This window comes from Nilaparvata lugens, chromosome 5 (genome assembly GCF_014356525.2).
Source record: "Nilaparvata lugens isolate BPH chromosome 5, ASM1435652v1, whole genome shotgun sequence".
Taxonomy (NCBI): domain Eukaryota; kingdom Metazoa; phylum Arthropoda; class Insecta; order Hemiptera; family Delphacidae; genus Nilaparvata; species Nilaparvata lugens.
The window spans coordinates 55,238,897-55,254,789 of record NC_052508.1 but is presented as its reverse complement, the minus strand read 5'-3'; the positions used below and the strand labels follow the sequence as shown (position 1 = coordinate 55,254,789).

Below are 15,893 nucleotides of genomic sequence, written 5' to 3'. Positions count from 1 at the left end.
AATTTCTTAGGTCCGTTTGCACAGTAAAAGCTTAAACTGAATCAAATCAACTGGAGGTGTCTTAAACTAAAAATAAACCACATTGTAACAAACGAGTCTTCATATGGATTTAATACAGTTTAATATGAAATATTGTTTTAACTGGCACTGTGCAAACGGAATAATGACGGTGCCCTTGGACATGAAGACGATTTCCCGCAGAGGGATCCTTGTTACGGCATTGAAGTATAATCGGAGTTGAATGTGATCTATCCGGTTTCCAAATCATAGAGTGTCTGCAAGGAGCGAGTTGTAAGAGGTATGAAAAGGTCTGTTGATTACAAAATAATCGGGTCTAGCCGTCTGGTTACACCTAAAATTGATACAGATATCCGGTAGGAGGTGCTGGCTGTTTCCTCATCATTGCGAGACACATCAAAATAAGTATACAAAGGTGGTATAAGTATAATATAGTACAAGTAGACTATACAAAGGTTTTGTACAGATTTTAGACTGGAGAGGATCATCCCAGGTTGCTTAGCGGAGCGTCTGCCTCCCAAAATTATCACATCCGGTGGAAGGACCTTCCTTAAGGATGAAAAAAGGATCAGCTAAGAACGAAAGGGTCGGCTCGTTGTAATGGGGCAAGTAAAGGGATTGGCAACGCCCTGTGCCAACTCCAACTTCCTCGTCAACAACCCTTTCTCCCTTCTTCCAAACGCCGACTGTCACACTAGTAATAGAAGGTAGTAATTTCGGGCACTCGCATCTTCAGTTCCAATGATAATTCACAAGACAGGTCTCCAGTTGTTGGAGTCTTGAAAATTGGATAAACTTCTCCGCTAGTTTCCTGGGATTCATCACCGTGAGAGTTCCGTTTCAATCGAGAAACCCTTTCCTCCTGAGAAATTCTATTTGCTATGTTGAATGAAATTGCTTTCCTGGTTTTACAGGTGCAAGGATGCAGTTTTATCTGGGAAAAGTACTACGGGGAGGGAAATAGAATAATTATAATCAAGGTAATAAAATTAGTAGAATTGATGGTGATGTTGTGAAATCTCTCCATAATAAGAAAACAAAGATATTGTCATACTATTTTTAGTGAAATTTGATAATATCTTTGTTTTATTATAATTAAGGTAATTAGTATATTTTCAATTACAATAGAAATAATTTCTCAGTTTCAGATTCTCTGGACAAACATGATTTGATTGGTAAAATCCGTAACAGGCTCTCAGGTAAGTAGTAGGCCTACACTACACCGAATAATGAAGAAATTCTTAGAATTCCGTGTAAATATTGGATTATTATCTTCAGATAATGGTAATCATCTCATGTAACTTTTTTTTTGTTTTTTTTTCGACGAAAAAAATGAGATATTAGGTTAGCCGCATAATGAGACGCAAAGCGACATTACATGTCTTGGGTCTGATAGACGAGTTAATATCATGTACATTATGATTTTATATTTTTGTAATTATAATGTTCACATTGAGAGGCTAGCAAGCTAGCTGAACATTTTAATATGAATGTATGGTATTGAAATAATGATCTAGCCGATTCGCAAAATACCTCTAACAAGTCGCAAAATACCTCATAAATATCTTATATCACTTTTAATGTGAATTTTTATAGATTGTTCCAAGTATTGAAATGAGAATGTCATGGGAATGAATCTAATCTAAATTATTGTCATTCAGTTATTTTTCTTCATAGATTTAGGAACATTGAATTAGAATTGAGCTGCAATGAGATCTGTCAGAATGCTCATTCGTCTCTAAACATACAAATCCGGAATGCTCCAACTAGAATAATAATATTGAGCTAGTGATAAAATAATGAAAATGAAACATAGTACTAAACTTTGCTTTTAATTTTTTGTAATTTTGTTTATATAAGGATTAATTGTTGCCTGATTCATTATTCTGAACTTTTCTTCTTGCTGCCACCGAACAGTTTCCGAAAGAAGTTGCCCACTTTTTTCTTTGGCACACTTTCTGGGACATTATCCACATAATCCATATCTTCCGAATCCTCATTAGCGGTTGTTTCAGAGTTAGCCAGAGAGATCTGCAAAATTTCCAGCGAGTTTTTGGTGTCACTGAGCTTCGAGTTGGTGAAAAGTTTCTCATCATCCGACTGTTCTGCTGAAGCAACAGTTGCTTCTGATAAAACAGCAGCATCTGATTGGTCAGCCTGTTCGTTATATTCCTCATCATTGCTCACCTCCAATGTGTAGCTGTCCGATGTGTACGAGAACTGATTCCCTTCATCAGAGTTCTGCTCAGAAACACCTCCAGTTGCGTGTACCGTAACTTCGATAACATTTTCATTCACTGGAAAAAATAAATCATTTTATTCTGGAGTCGGAACACATTGAGAATCACTCAATTATTCCCAAAACTAATGAGGAATGAGTAGGTTGGTTGAGGTTACAGCTTGAGGTTAGTTTTGAACCACCATGTAGCTATTTCAATTGATAGTTTGAATAATATTCTGGTACATGGCATGGACATTAGAAGTCAATCTCCAATCTCTAAATAGCTCAAACTATCTGCTTATCTCTGATTAAAAATTTTGTTCTTTCTGAGAGTGAAGCCCACATGATCTCTAAGCTTGTGCGTGAGCAATATATGATGATGAGATCATGATGAGATGAGAGATGAGTGGATTTATAGCTAGCTCAAGGTACAGTAGTAGGTTTCGTAACACTGAGAAGTGATAGTTCAATAATTTTTGCGACTCGACAAAAATATCTATGTAAATCTCTCTCAAGTAGTTTTTCAATTTTTAAACCCTGATTCAGTTCATCTTGTGCTTTTCTCATGATTTTATGATCGTTTCCGTACCATCTGTAGTCCAATGTTTATTTATAGAGTTCTCCAAATGATATAGCTTACGTGGCAATTAACATTTTTGTAACAAGAATGAAAGCAGTTGACAAGCTTGGAAAATCCGTATTATGTATATTATCACTTAGATTGATGCAGAAATATAGGATGGACAGTCCCTGTATAAGCCTAACGGTCAACGTTGGTTGTGGTATACTGCTTTTGAAGTGAGTCTCAATCATACAAGTTTTATCGACAAGTATTATAAAGTATTATCGACAAGTCTTATCAAGTATTATCGACAAGTCTTCAAGAAAAGCGATTATCGATTGTTCAACATACAAATCCAAACTTCCCAACGCATTCAGAATTAATTCTAGTATGCATTCGATTTCCACAGATATATTTTGAATAAAAAAGTCGATATCAGTGATATGAGTCATTTGAATTTCACACTCACCATCAGATTCATTCTCACTGAAATTGTTCTGAGAAGTAGCTTCCTTGCTCGTCTCGCTTTCTTGGCATTGAATTTCCAAGGAATATGGAATAGTGACTGGTTCATCATAGTCATAAATGACTGAACCAGTTGACTCTCTGGCCAAACTCAGTTGTCGTCTCTCTTCCTCTAGTAGCAACTTCTCGAGCGTGTTTTTCGAGGTGCTCTTTCTCTGTGCGACATCCTCTTCGTCGTTCTTGGTCGAGTCATCAAGAGGCTGAGAATTTAGTTTTGTTCCCAATCCAAAAGTTCCAGGACGAGACTTGACTGCGTGTACTGTCTGCTGCTTTTCTGTTCCTGAATCACAAAATTAGAGGTTTGAAAAAGTCATGAATCAGCAGTAATTGAGCTTCATGGATAAGATTTCATAAGTACATATATACATGTTGCGCCATGCTCATCCCATCAGATATTCATATCAAAATAAGATATTATGATAAAAATTAATTGTTGATTATCCATCTTGTTTTCACTATTATTATTATTACTATTAAATTTAGTAAAACTTTAAAGTGAAAAAACACTCACATTGTTTGATTTCTAATGGAATAATTCCATTCGAAATTCTCTGACAAAAGTCCTAGTGTAATTGGTTTGAGACTGTTTAAAAAGTTACCAAAATGTTTATATGCCCCATCAATAAATTTTAAAAGAGAACTCTATGCATACTTAGTGAATAGGGCTTACTATAGTGTAGATGAATTTCTGAATGATGACACTTGAACTCTGCTGTTGTATTATAAATGTATTCTTACCATTGTTATATACTTGAATTTTTAATTTTACATTGTTATTCTGTCTATTTTTATGTTTTGACTTGGCCTGTATGTTTTTTTTTGGCTCAAGAAAATTAATTTGAATTTGAATTTGATGTGGCGACGTCCGTTTCGTGCTGGTATTGCACATTTTCAAGCCAAAAAGAAACAGGAGTTTTCTGAATGTGTTTTTTCACTTTACAGTTTTACAAAATTTAATAGTAATAAAAATTAAGATTTGGGAAAAGAACAGTTATGGGCTTTGAGCAAATTGTTCATTTCCCAGTCATTCATTGAGAGTTAAATGATATTATATCAATTAATGTTTAAATAAATAAATACAATTTCATCAGAAATTACTCATGACATCAAATATCAATTCAGCATGCAACCAATTGGAGCAGGAGAATTATATGACATATTATAGATTCATACGAGCATAATATAGATTAGTTATGCTATGTTTCTGATCAACTTATAATGGGAATTCAAAGCAAATCAAACATCCAAATTAAACACATTCATAACGGGTCTCTTAACGGTGAATAACGTTAGTTTATGAATAGTTGAGAGGTAGTTTGAATAGAGAAATGATAGAGTACTGTAATGGAGAAGCAAACATTCAAGAGTTTAAGACTGGTCAATGAAATTTGCTGAAACACTGATAGGCGTAACGTTAACGAAGTGGAAGATGAAGATGAAGATGAAGATGAAGATGAAGATGAAGATGAAGATGAAGATGAAGATGAAGATGAAGATGAAGATGAAGATGAAGGTGAAGGTGAAGATGGAGTAGAAGATGAAGATGAAGGTGAAGATGGAGTAGAAGATGAAGATGAAGTAGAAGAAGAAGAAGAAGAAGAAGAAGAAGAAGAAGAAGAAGAAGAAGAAGAAGAAGAAGAAGAAGAAGAAGAAGAAGAAGAAGAAGAAGAAGAAGAAGAAGAAGAAGAAGAAGAAGAAGAAGAAGAAGAAGAAGAAGAAGAAGAAGAAGAAGAAGATGAAGAAGAAGAAGAAATAAAACTGAGAATGAGAGGAGGGAACTAGAAATAAAAGAAATATGAATTTTAAATTTTTAGTTCGTTCAGATTATATAGAAACACAAATTCAATAATTTCCAATGCATTTTGGCTAGTTTGTATTGTCCATATTCCTATAAGCTTCACTCTACTATTTAATTGTTTCAGAACTCGTTGACGTTAAGACAAAGTGGAGAATGGAGCATAGGTCATGTCCGGAGTTGCTTCTTCATTGAAACTACTAGAGCAAAGCGATGAAGCACACAAATTTCGTTCGCATGCTACCTCAAGTTTGAACTCATAAACAAGCATCTGTCACTGAGGTGGAGCTCACAAATTTCATTCGCATGTTACCTCAAGTTTGAACTCATCAACAACGAGTTTTGCATCTGTCACTGTACTGCAGGAACAGAGCTGTTGGGTGGTGTGAGGTGAGGTACTGTGCAAGAATGATAACTAGGAAACTTGTAGGTCAGGTAGGTCAACACCACACCAGGCGGATCGATATTATGACATGAATGTCCAAATAACACCGGAAATGGAATCAGTGACCTTCAGGTCATTGACCCTTAACCCCCTTCTAAAGTTTCACGACTCAAAATTTCAAGATTTTAGTTTGAAATTCAAGTATAGGGTTGAGCAGGGAGGTATGGATGATTTGAAATAGCAGTTGCACACTCATTTTCAAACGAAACTCAAAATTTTTTCTTAGTGTGTACCTTGGATGTTGCCATTATGTAAATTAGAGAGGGAATAGTATATTTCGCACCTAGAGCAGAAAATGAGATTTTTCCGGCTCGAAATCGGTTTTCAAGTCCGAGGCCGTAGGCCGAGGACTAGAAAAGATTGAGAGCCGGAAAAATATTTTTGCCTGTGGTGCGAACGCTATTTTTCGCCACACACAAAAATAAACAATATATATTTTGTGTGATGAATTTTTTGAATATACCTCATGAAAAGAGAGAAAAATTGTGATTACCCTTCTTAAAATGAAAGAATTTGCTAAAGGAATAGTTAGCGACCGAGCGATAAAGCTTCCTTATCAGTAACTGTATACCAGATAAGAGTACCGTTCTGTACTGCATATTTTCTAGAAAATTATTTAATAAAATTATAATTATTCTGCAAATAAAGCACGAACCATTTATGAATTGCTCATTGAATTTTGAGGTTACACTTTGTTTACTATTGATCAGATGTTTTAAAGCAGCTCAAACACAGCTGACTGATTCAACGTATTGTAAAATGTCATGCCAGATTCATGCAAGCTATAATATTATTTCTAAAAAGTAAAAAACTATCAATGAAGGACCAAGAATTTCGAATAAAAAATAAAATGTATGTATTATTGTTGAAATTATTTATTACTTAAAAAATTATATTATAATGTCAAGTTTTATTGTAACTAACCAGGTCATAGCATGAACATTATATCATTGATAAAAACAGCAGAAATTAATTATAACAGTCTCAAACATAATAAGAATTGTATAAGAATATTAAATTATTAATTATTGCTTCAACTGAACCACATGGTGATTGAATCTCTTTGGCAAGCCTAAGCCAATCATAGTGCATAGAAATAGCACCAAAAAGGTGATCGTTTGAAAACAACATATGTTAATCTGCTATCAGACAACAAACCTGCCTTATCATATACGCTAGCACGTGTACATTGTATAAGAGGAACTATGTCTAGAAAATTAAGCAGTTTTAAGAATTATACAAATTGAGTTATTATTGTAATTAAAGGAATTATATTTACTGCTTGCCACTGACGTCATGTCTACGTCATAATCGTTCTACCAATGGCAAATTTTCATGCAAATTTATTACACCGAGATTCTCAGAAAAAAGGTTCTAGCCAAGAAGCTGAGAAAAAGACTTCACTTCCCTTTTGAAATCCTCACCGTTCAGACCTCGTTAAAGTTACCAAGACCTATCTGTAAGATTTTCGTTCGATTTTATATGTTTTATTTGTGAGCCAATATTTTAGGCTATTCTAATTGTTATTTGTAAATCTATTTTCATCAATCGATAAATCAAAAATTTAAAGTTAAATTATCCCTTAATTAATTTGGTGAAGGAAACATTAAATTGAAATTCCACACGTGCTGAGACCGAAGCCTGGACCCGCTGCTGATCAAACGATTATGATCTAAGGAAGAAAACCACGACCGCCAAGGAATTTCACGTGAGTTGTAAAATTAAAAGGGGCCCCAATCTACGCTTCGAAAAGTATTACAGTGCAGAAATATAAATTTCTCTTCGTTAGATTATTGGCCACGCCGACAAGCGCTTATTAGTCATTAAGAGCATAGAATTTATTCAATATAGAATTTATAAGAACTTGTAGTTGATTAACTATCCTCCGCTGCCAGAACCACGACCCCGAGCATTTTTTAAAACATTTTGTAATTTATTTTCACCATTTTTCATAAACTGTTAAATTTTATCAATTGTAAAATTCTGTCGAATCATGCATGGTGTCATGCAAGTACAAGAAAATTGCTAATCATTTTTGTTAACGTTAAACCACTTTCAATCTGTAAATCATATTCTGAATCTGCACTGTGAAATCATATATTTTATTATAATATATTTCAATTTTGTTAATTCGCCTTCTGAGTTCGATTATTTCTTAAGCCTGTCAATTATTGTGTCTGATACGTTCTATATTATCAAGAACCGATCGAATACGATCATTGAAATAATTGAAGTAAGCTGGATATTGGAACAGGTCTAAGTGGATGTAGTGAGTGGGGTCAGATCGGGATTATATATTCTCTGTCCTTACCTGCTCATATATCAGCTTTTATCTGTTACCAACTTCGACTTAGGAGCGAATACATCAACTGTACAGCAGATGCAGCCAGAGATCATATAATTTCATACAATAGAGCTTAAAGCCCGACAAGACTCTGTTCTCGAAATATATTCCGAACGATATCTGGTCCTTGTACCCTATCTTAATCTTCGGAACTTATTAGAGACGCAGTCCCGTAAATTATCTACATCGGGATTTTTGCTCGACCTGTATGATTTTGTATGCTCATTCATCACAGGTAATAATTTTAAGGTATCCGTATTCAGTGTTCAGCGATCACTACACTATTTATAAAAACTGCATCACCATACAACTTGTCATAAGAAGAATCAAGGGTGAGCGAGCGTGTAGGCCTCCTACGATTCCGACAATTGTATTGAATCTTGTAGTGAACCAATCAGTCTGGTGTACACTTAGCGTCCACGCACGCGGTTACAAAATTTATAACCTCAACACCGTTGATTCAGTGCAAGATTCACTCTACGTATGTGAGGCGAGTAAAAACCGCTTTACATGATTTGCCGGCCCAACGTGAGGTATTTAAATACAGCACTACATGATTTGGCCAGTAACGTGGGACTATTTACATTCCACATCTGATTCATTATATGTGTATCGACTTATCCTTGGAGGTGAGAGTGACTCCCCCAGGAAAAGCTTCACAATATATATATATATATATATATATATATATATATATATATATATATATGAGAATAGTTGTTTCCTAAGAACTTCCGAAAGCAGAAGTGGAAGGTGATAGCTCTAGCAAATCTGAGGTAATCTAAATATCAGGAAATTGTCCAAGTATTTTTTTTTATTCTGATTCGTCTAAAAGATGATGTTCAATTATGTGGGAAGTTGAGTTTATACTTTTTTACTCTTTCAAATGACAATAAGATGATATTATTATAAATGTTTTAATTATTGAATAATGAACACAAATAATGAAAAGTTTTTTGATCACCTTTCTTAGTTCCATGTTAGCGGCTGGAAAGGGTACTCTTTCCGGCCTAGGCCGGAAAGAAACCTGTTCTGACGTCAGACGAGAGTCGTCTGCAAACAATGGCTTTCAGATCTTCGTAGGGACTGGAAAACAGCTGCTTTCTGTGCAGAGTGGCGAAAAATTTAAACATCGATTATGTACGAAAAATAACATCTGTCCATTTTTGTCCATACACTCCTGTAGACGTTGTGAGAAATTATCCATACTCATCTGAAGCATTGCACGAGGTACCTCTCGAATTTATTGTGCTATTGTTCCACTCAAGGTTTGTGGTTTATACACGTGGATGTATACACTTGCTTTTGGTAGCCCTTAAAATTTGAGTGTTTCAAATCATCCATACCTCTCTTCCCAACTCTGTATATTAGAGCTGTACGATGTAATTGAAGGACGGAAGTTTCAAGACAAGGAAGTGGCGAGTTCACTGGACTCCTATCATGGATTATACTTGTTGAAGAGTTTGATAGTTGGAAGAGGATGAAATGCTGGAAGTTTGAAGTGGTTTAAAGAAGGATTGGTTGCAATTAGTTAATGATTAAAAGATGAACATAGCAAGGAGTACACCATTGGGAAACTCTGCTCAGAAAATCAAATTGTAGTTCATCCAAAAAATTTAAATTCTGCTCAGATATCATATTGTAGTTCATCAAAAAAAAATTAAAATTCTGCTCAGATATCAAATTGTAGTTCATCTAAAAAATTGAAATTCTGCTCAGCTATCCAATTATTGTAGTTCATTCAAAAAATTAAAACTCCGCTAAGATATCAAATTGTAGTTCATCCAAAAAAATTAAAATTCTGCTCAGATATCAAATTGTAGTTCACCCAAAAAATTACTCATTGTAAAATGTTAACACACATGGAAAAGGATCTACCATGATTCCTAAATGAATTGATTATAATAAGAATAGGAATTATAGATGATTTTTGAATATGTATTACGATTCAATCCACATTACAAAACACCAAAATTGAGTTTGAGATATCGGAACATGAAAACTCATTTATGGATGATTATTATCCAGAACCATTAGCAATAGAAGTGACTTATAACTCAAAATTATAAATTAGGAAATTGAGGAAGTTTTGGGCAATAGCCTGTTTTTCTTTTCTGATCATTGTATTGTTTGTGCTAACCTAATAAATAAACATTACACTGATAAACATTTTAAGCGGTGAACGAAAAAGTAAGAACTCGTCAAATTTTTATTATACATATTTTATGGGTCCTTATTCATCGTAGTCTAGTAATCTGGAGCGTCGCAAGTACAATCTACAATGTCCAGTCTACAATGGTTCGGTCTTGCTGTTCAATTCTTAATGACTAGCGGTCAAGGGTTCGATTCCCATTACCTCTGGCATTCATTATCATCCTTCACCTCTTGACCAATGCGCAAGTCAAAGTCTTGTGTGTATCATCAGAGAAAAAAAGGAGAACATCTTTTCACCATTATTTCCTCCAAATCATGGAATGATAATCATGAATCAAATATCACCAATGCGCAAGTCGAAGACATATGTGAGCATGTTAAAAAAAAGGAGAGCATATCTTCATGATTTTTTTTCTCGATCATGCTGATCGAGAAAAGATTTCTAGGGAGTGAGTGCCACGCATTTCATAATGACAATGGGAGACGCATGTAACAATAATCGAGCTCAGCTTGCGATTGCGTAGTCAGCTGACCAGTAGTTGGTAGTTCACCTGCGTGTCTGACTGTGTCTGCCGTTTACTTCAACCTTTCACTGGCGGTTAACCTACAAACCGTTCGATTTGATCAGAGCCAAATCAAGGCTGTCTGGCCACTTCCACAGAGGTCGTCTCAGGGTTTTTGTCTTTGTTTTTGTTTGACGGCCGACAAAAACCTACTATTTTGATTGACTACTGCGTTTCGTAAATATAAATTACAAAATTATTATAATGATCCGCCATATTATAATATAACTGACAGCGCTATTTCCACGCGTATACCTAGCAAATTGTTATTATCGTCGGAATCAACAATTTTTTAGTAGATGACTGAGATAGGTCTACGAATAGCCAGATCCAAGCACAAACACTTGAATTATATTTTATTTGAATCCTATTAAAACAACAGGGTGCTATGGAGTGCATGATATACGATTTCTTCAAGGGCCTGAACTGTGCATAAGACTACTGAACCGGAAACTAATTTTATTGAATAAATTTAATAGGAGTTCTAATACAGAGAGCTGAATGAATTAATAAGATTATAATGCTACAATCTTAGATGTCAAATTATCTTTTTCCGTTGGGGGTACTCTTGAATAGAAAAAAAATTATTCAATTACTTGATAATGGCATCATGGCCGAAATATGTCTAAAATAAACAAAATTAAAAAAAAGGTTACCTACCTAGATTTTCATTTTTATTTCTAATCTGAAGGTGCGTACAGACTTAAGCGCCGCGAACATGAGCAATTCACTTTTAATCAGCTGATGCCAAGCTTTTATATCTGTATCTTACCATTTCTGTAAAAATATAGTCAGCTGATTAAAAGTGAATTGCTCATGTTCGCGGCGCGTATATCTGTACGCACCTTTAGACGCACATTTTCTATCAAAATTAGATCTGTCAAGATGAGATTCCGAACATATTTAATTATCTTTATACTCCACAATAATATTGTAGATTTGATGATGTTGATGCCACTGATGGCTTTCATAGGTGGAGAGTCCCATATAAACAAATTAATACCTTATAGGAATATTGTCATATTGATTATCAGATTATCATTATGTCATTAGGTATAAAAAATGTCCTGGGTGTATTGACAACAATAATAGGATTGTTCCACATCGCTGCACAGCACAATATCCCTCAACGATTGGGGAACATGGAACAACAATTCTAATTTCAATCATCACGTTGGACAGATAGATTATAGAGTGTACAGATTTCTCTCTAATGTAAGTCTGAATTATCATCTCAAGCACTGCAATTTGCAAATCCACTTTTCTGCTGCAGAACCCGGAAGAGTGGCTTGTTAGTCATAAAACACTGAGTGCATTGAGAGTATATGTGACTCCAATTTGTGAAACAGTTATACACGATTAGGCACATTAGTCACGGACGAGCGAGCGATCGACTGTCAGAGGGCGCTGCTTGTTGCCATAAGTCCTAGTCGGCTTAGCAAAGTTAATTAAAGTGGAAAGACATCTCGAGAGCGCTTTTAGAACTCGCGGCTCCTCACCTCAAGAGGTGTGCGCTCCCCACTAGAAAAGAAGAACGAGCCAAAAATTTACGACTGTACCCGATAAAAAAGATGGCGGACCAATAAATCCGGACAAATTGTTAATTAAAGGGAGGGAATATCGACTCCGCAAGGGATTGTTCCGAGATAATTATGTTTATCTTTTTTATTGGACTCACCGAAATATGTTCCGGCCCAACTTTTTACTGTTATAGTCGTTGAGCGGTGTGCGGCCATTGTTTTATAGTCGTTGAGAGAAAGTTACACAAGGGGCCTTTTAAACACAGTATCGGCGAATTTATTCTCAAGCGAGTACTGTATGACAGCAGCTGAGTAGGCCTATATCAGCAACAGCAACGGTAAGGTCTTGTCATGCCTCAAGCACAACGCTGGAGTGCAGGAGTGTCTTCAAGAGTATCTAAGTTGAGAAATTTACAGTAAAGAAGTCAAGACTAGCCGAGGGAAACATTTTTTGTCCATGAACATTTTCTGTCATATTCAAGGACGGTTGTACAAAAGCCTGTTAAATTTTGAACGTCATTAAATGTCACAGAAAAAGCAACCAGAATATATATATAATTTTGGAAAAAGAACCTTTTCCAATCTCTGTAGTAATGATGAGTAAGATTGAACTGGCATAAATATGTTGAACTATGTTGAATATGTTGGAATCATCCAGCAAAACTACTACAGTCAAGAATCAAGTAAATCACATTCAAAAAATCTCATAAACGCATCGGCCGAGCCTCAAATAGTTTTCATTCTTGCATCCAATATAATATTATGCCCATGCAATTTGGTTCAGACACTGTTAACCTGCGTTTATTCCAAAGTTATTAACAAAATAACTTCAATATTTCAAAAAAAGGGTACTGAGATTTTTATTTTCTTTATATTTATTAACAAAATGTTTATTTCTCCGTCCTTATAGAATCTATTAGATGAACATAACTTATCATACACATGATGTGCATATGTGTTTGTCAAGCTCCGTTTAATCAAATAGAACTTATAGCGACGGGAAAATAAACATTTTGTTAATAACTTTAGTGTAAACGCAGCTTTATAGTAAAAAAATATTATCATATGTTAATATGATGTTTGCCAATAATCTGAAATAGGACAATCTATACGTTACTGGAAATCAATTGAACACATCAAATGAAATCTGGTGGAAATATTCTGCAAAATCTGGCTCGAATGCTACTAATATTATTATTTGCAAAATGTTAACTAATTAGAAACAGTTCTCTTTCCACGTTTTACAATTATCTTGAGCAATTTGTCGACTTAAAACGTTGTTATTCATAATTTGTTAATTTTAAGTTGAGTTTCAGCATTTTTGAATGCTACTATCTTTTTGATGGTAGACCTCTATAACTGAAATAAGTATGTTAATAAATGAGACAATACAAATTTATCAAAAAGATCCTACTAGAGATTATAGGTTGGCATTCAGTGGGCCAATCAATGACCCCATACAATTGTCTTCTGAAAATGGCGTAATTTTTCAGAAAGTGATTATTCTATAAAATAATAACTCACCCTCTTGATCCTCCATTGTTTGTTTTGATAAAATGTTTAAAATTATGTAAATGTGCTTACAAATTTAACTGAATATTTTGTTGTAAAATGACGAGATGAATGTTTACATGAATGTACACTATGGTTACCATGGAATTGAGAAAAAGTAACATGTAATTAAAAATTCAGATAAATTCATTCAATAATTCCACGTGATACTGCTAATAATAATCTCTATTCTGATTCCAGCAGCTGTTGATGATTAATTTAGTGGTTTGGGCAGTTCAGAGACTTTTGAAACTATTGAAAATCTCCTGCTAAGTTACTGCATTTCAAATCAATTATTTTGTTTGGTTGCTTCAAAACTGCCCTTCATTGTTCAAATTATTCTCAAAATAATTTTTCCAAAGGAAGTTTCTGCTGGTTTTTTTGAGAAACTAGTTTTGAACAGACTCTATTCATTAGATTTAATTGAAATATTCAATTTGAAGATATATTTCAATCACAACCTCGATTAATGAGTTTTATTGATATGATTATTGTTTTCAATTAATAAAAAATCTCACGAGAAGAAAAACGGAAACTGATTTTTAATTCTTTAGGTGGAAAATTGAAATTCTTCGCTCACTGCAGAAATGCATTGACATTTTGATATTCTCAATAGACGTTTTTGAACAAGTAAAGGAGAGGAAGGTACAGAAACGTCAACGATTTTGCAGCTGAAAATTAACAGAATCTTCAGCAGCTTTTGTCAATCTAAACTCAAGATGGAAATCTCGCCCACTCAAACATCTTACGAGGAGAAAAAACGGAAACTGATTTTTAATTCTTTAGGTGGAAAATGTAAATTCTTCGCTCACTGCAGGAATGCATTGGAATTTAGATAATCTTGTGAAATCTCGATAGACGTTTTCAAACAAGCATAGAAGGAGAAGAAAGTATAGAAACTTCAAAGAGAATTAGTAGATTTTGTCAATCTAAACTCAAGACTGAAGTCTCACCCACTCAAGCATCAAACTAATATTTCTGTATTTCTTCACTGGAATTCGAAATAAGTGACACTTTCGTTTTGAATAATCTTTCATGAATACAGAACTCGACTCTTCTCAGACTTCAGTGAGAAAGAGCTTCTACTCAAACTATTTAAAGAGTGTTAATAGTTCTTTTTCTCTGTTCTTTTGACTGTTCATAGTTTTTTCTCCATATTCTTCTATTTGAATGTTCAACATATTCTACTAGCACAGTATAGTGTTCTATTATATTGATACCAATTCATGTAAATTATTTGACTATTTGTGATTTTATATAAATAAAGTTATGCTATTCTTCTACTCTAAATTTTGTTCGGAGGAGTACAGAACATAATCCTTGAAACTCACTATATATAATCGAATATCACTATAATACATATGAAAATATCACTATAACTATATTGATATCAATTAATATAAATGATTTGACTATTTTCAATTTTATATACATAACTTTATTCTATTCTCTAGAAACTGGAAAACTCTGTACTGGGATCTTGTTGGAAGGATTACAGGACATAACTCTTAAATCTCACATTATATCACTATAATTATAGTGATATCAATTAATATGAATTATTTGAATATTTGTAATTCTATATGGATATAGTTATTCTATTCTTTAGGAATTGGAAAACTCTGTACTGAAATCTTTTTGGGAGGAGTACAAGACATAACCCTTGAAACTCACTATATATCACTTGAATTTCACTATAATTACAGTAATCAATCGATATAAATTATTTGACTATTTGTAATTGTATACGGATAAAGTTATTCTATTCTTTATAAACTGGAAAACTCTGTACTGAGGAGTGCTGGACCTACCCTTGGTACTTTGAAACACGATCCATAGGTGTCTACAAACGCCACATTAATAGGTGGTTATTGGATGTTGGTAGGATAGAAATTTAGATCTTAAATCAAACTATACTTTTTGATAAGACGCCTCAATGCATGCAAAGACGTTCTAAACCGTTTCTCTTGTTCTTGACTTGACAGTGAGTTTTCTGCCTCTCATTCATTTTTATCTCTCTTCTTCTTCACATCATAATTCACTTTTCCATCTCTCATTGCAATCTTTTCTATAATTCAATATTTTCTTTCACATATATTGTCATGTTTGTCATTATGTTAACTTATGAACTATTCAGATTGCAACTCTTTCCTGCACACAAGCATTTTGCCCATGCATGGAAAAATGTTTACTAT

General features: G+C 34.1%; 1 protein-coding gene across 1 annotated transcript; it reads right to left on the bottom strand.

Moving 5' to 3' along the window:
- Positions 1 to 1,831: 1,831 nt before the first annotated feature.
- LOC111043427 lies at positions 1,832 to 13,910 on the bottom strand. The gene is made up of 3 exons (XM_022328384.2): positions 13,672 to 13,910; positions 3,271 to 3,606; positions 1,832 to 2,315 (listed from the first exon to the last, which is right to left on the bottom strand). Exons 1-3 carry the CDS (start codon positions 13,685 to 13,687, stop codon positions 1,900 to 1,902), a joined length of 768 nt encoding a protein of 255 aa, XP_022184076.2. The 5' UTR covers positions 13,688 to 13,910; the 3' UTR covers positions 1,832 to 1,899.
- Between the last annotated feature and the right edge of the window lie 1,983 nt (positions 13,911 to 15,893).

Coding starts and splice junctions, on each gene's coding strand:
- LOC111043427 (XM_022328384.2), bottom strand. Junction 2,316..3,270: donor CAGTGAGAATGAATCTGATG/GTGAGTGTGAAA, acceptor TATTTTTTCCAG/TGAATGAAAATGTTATCGAA.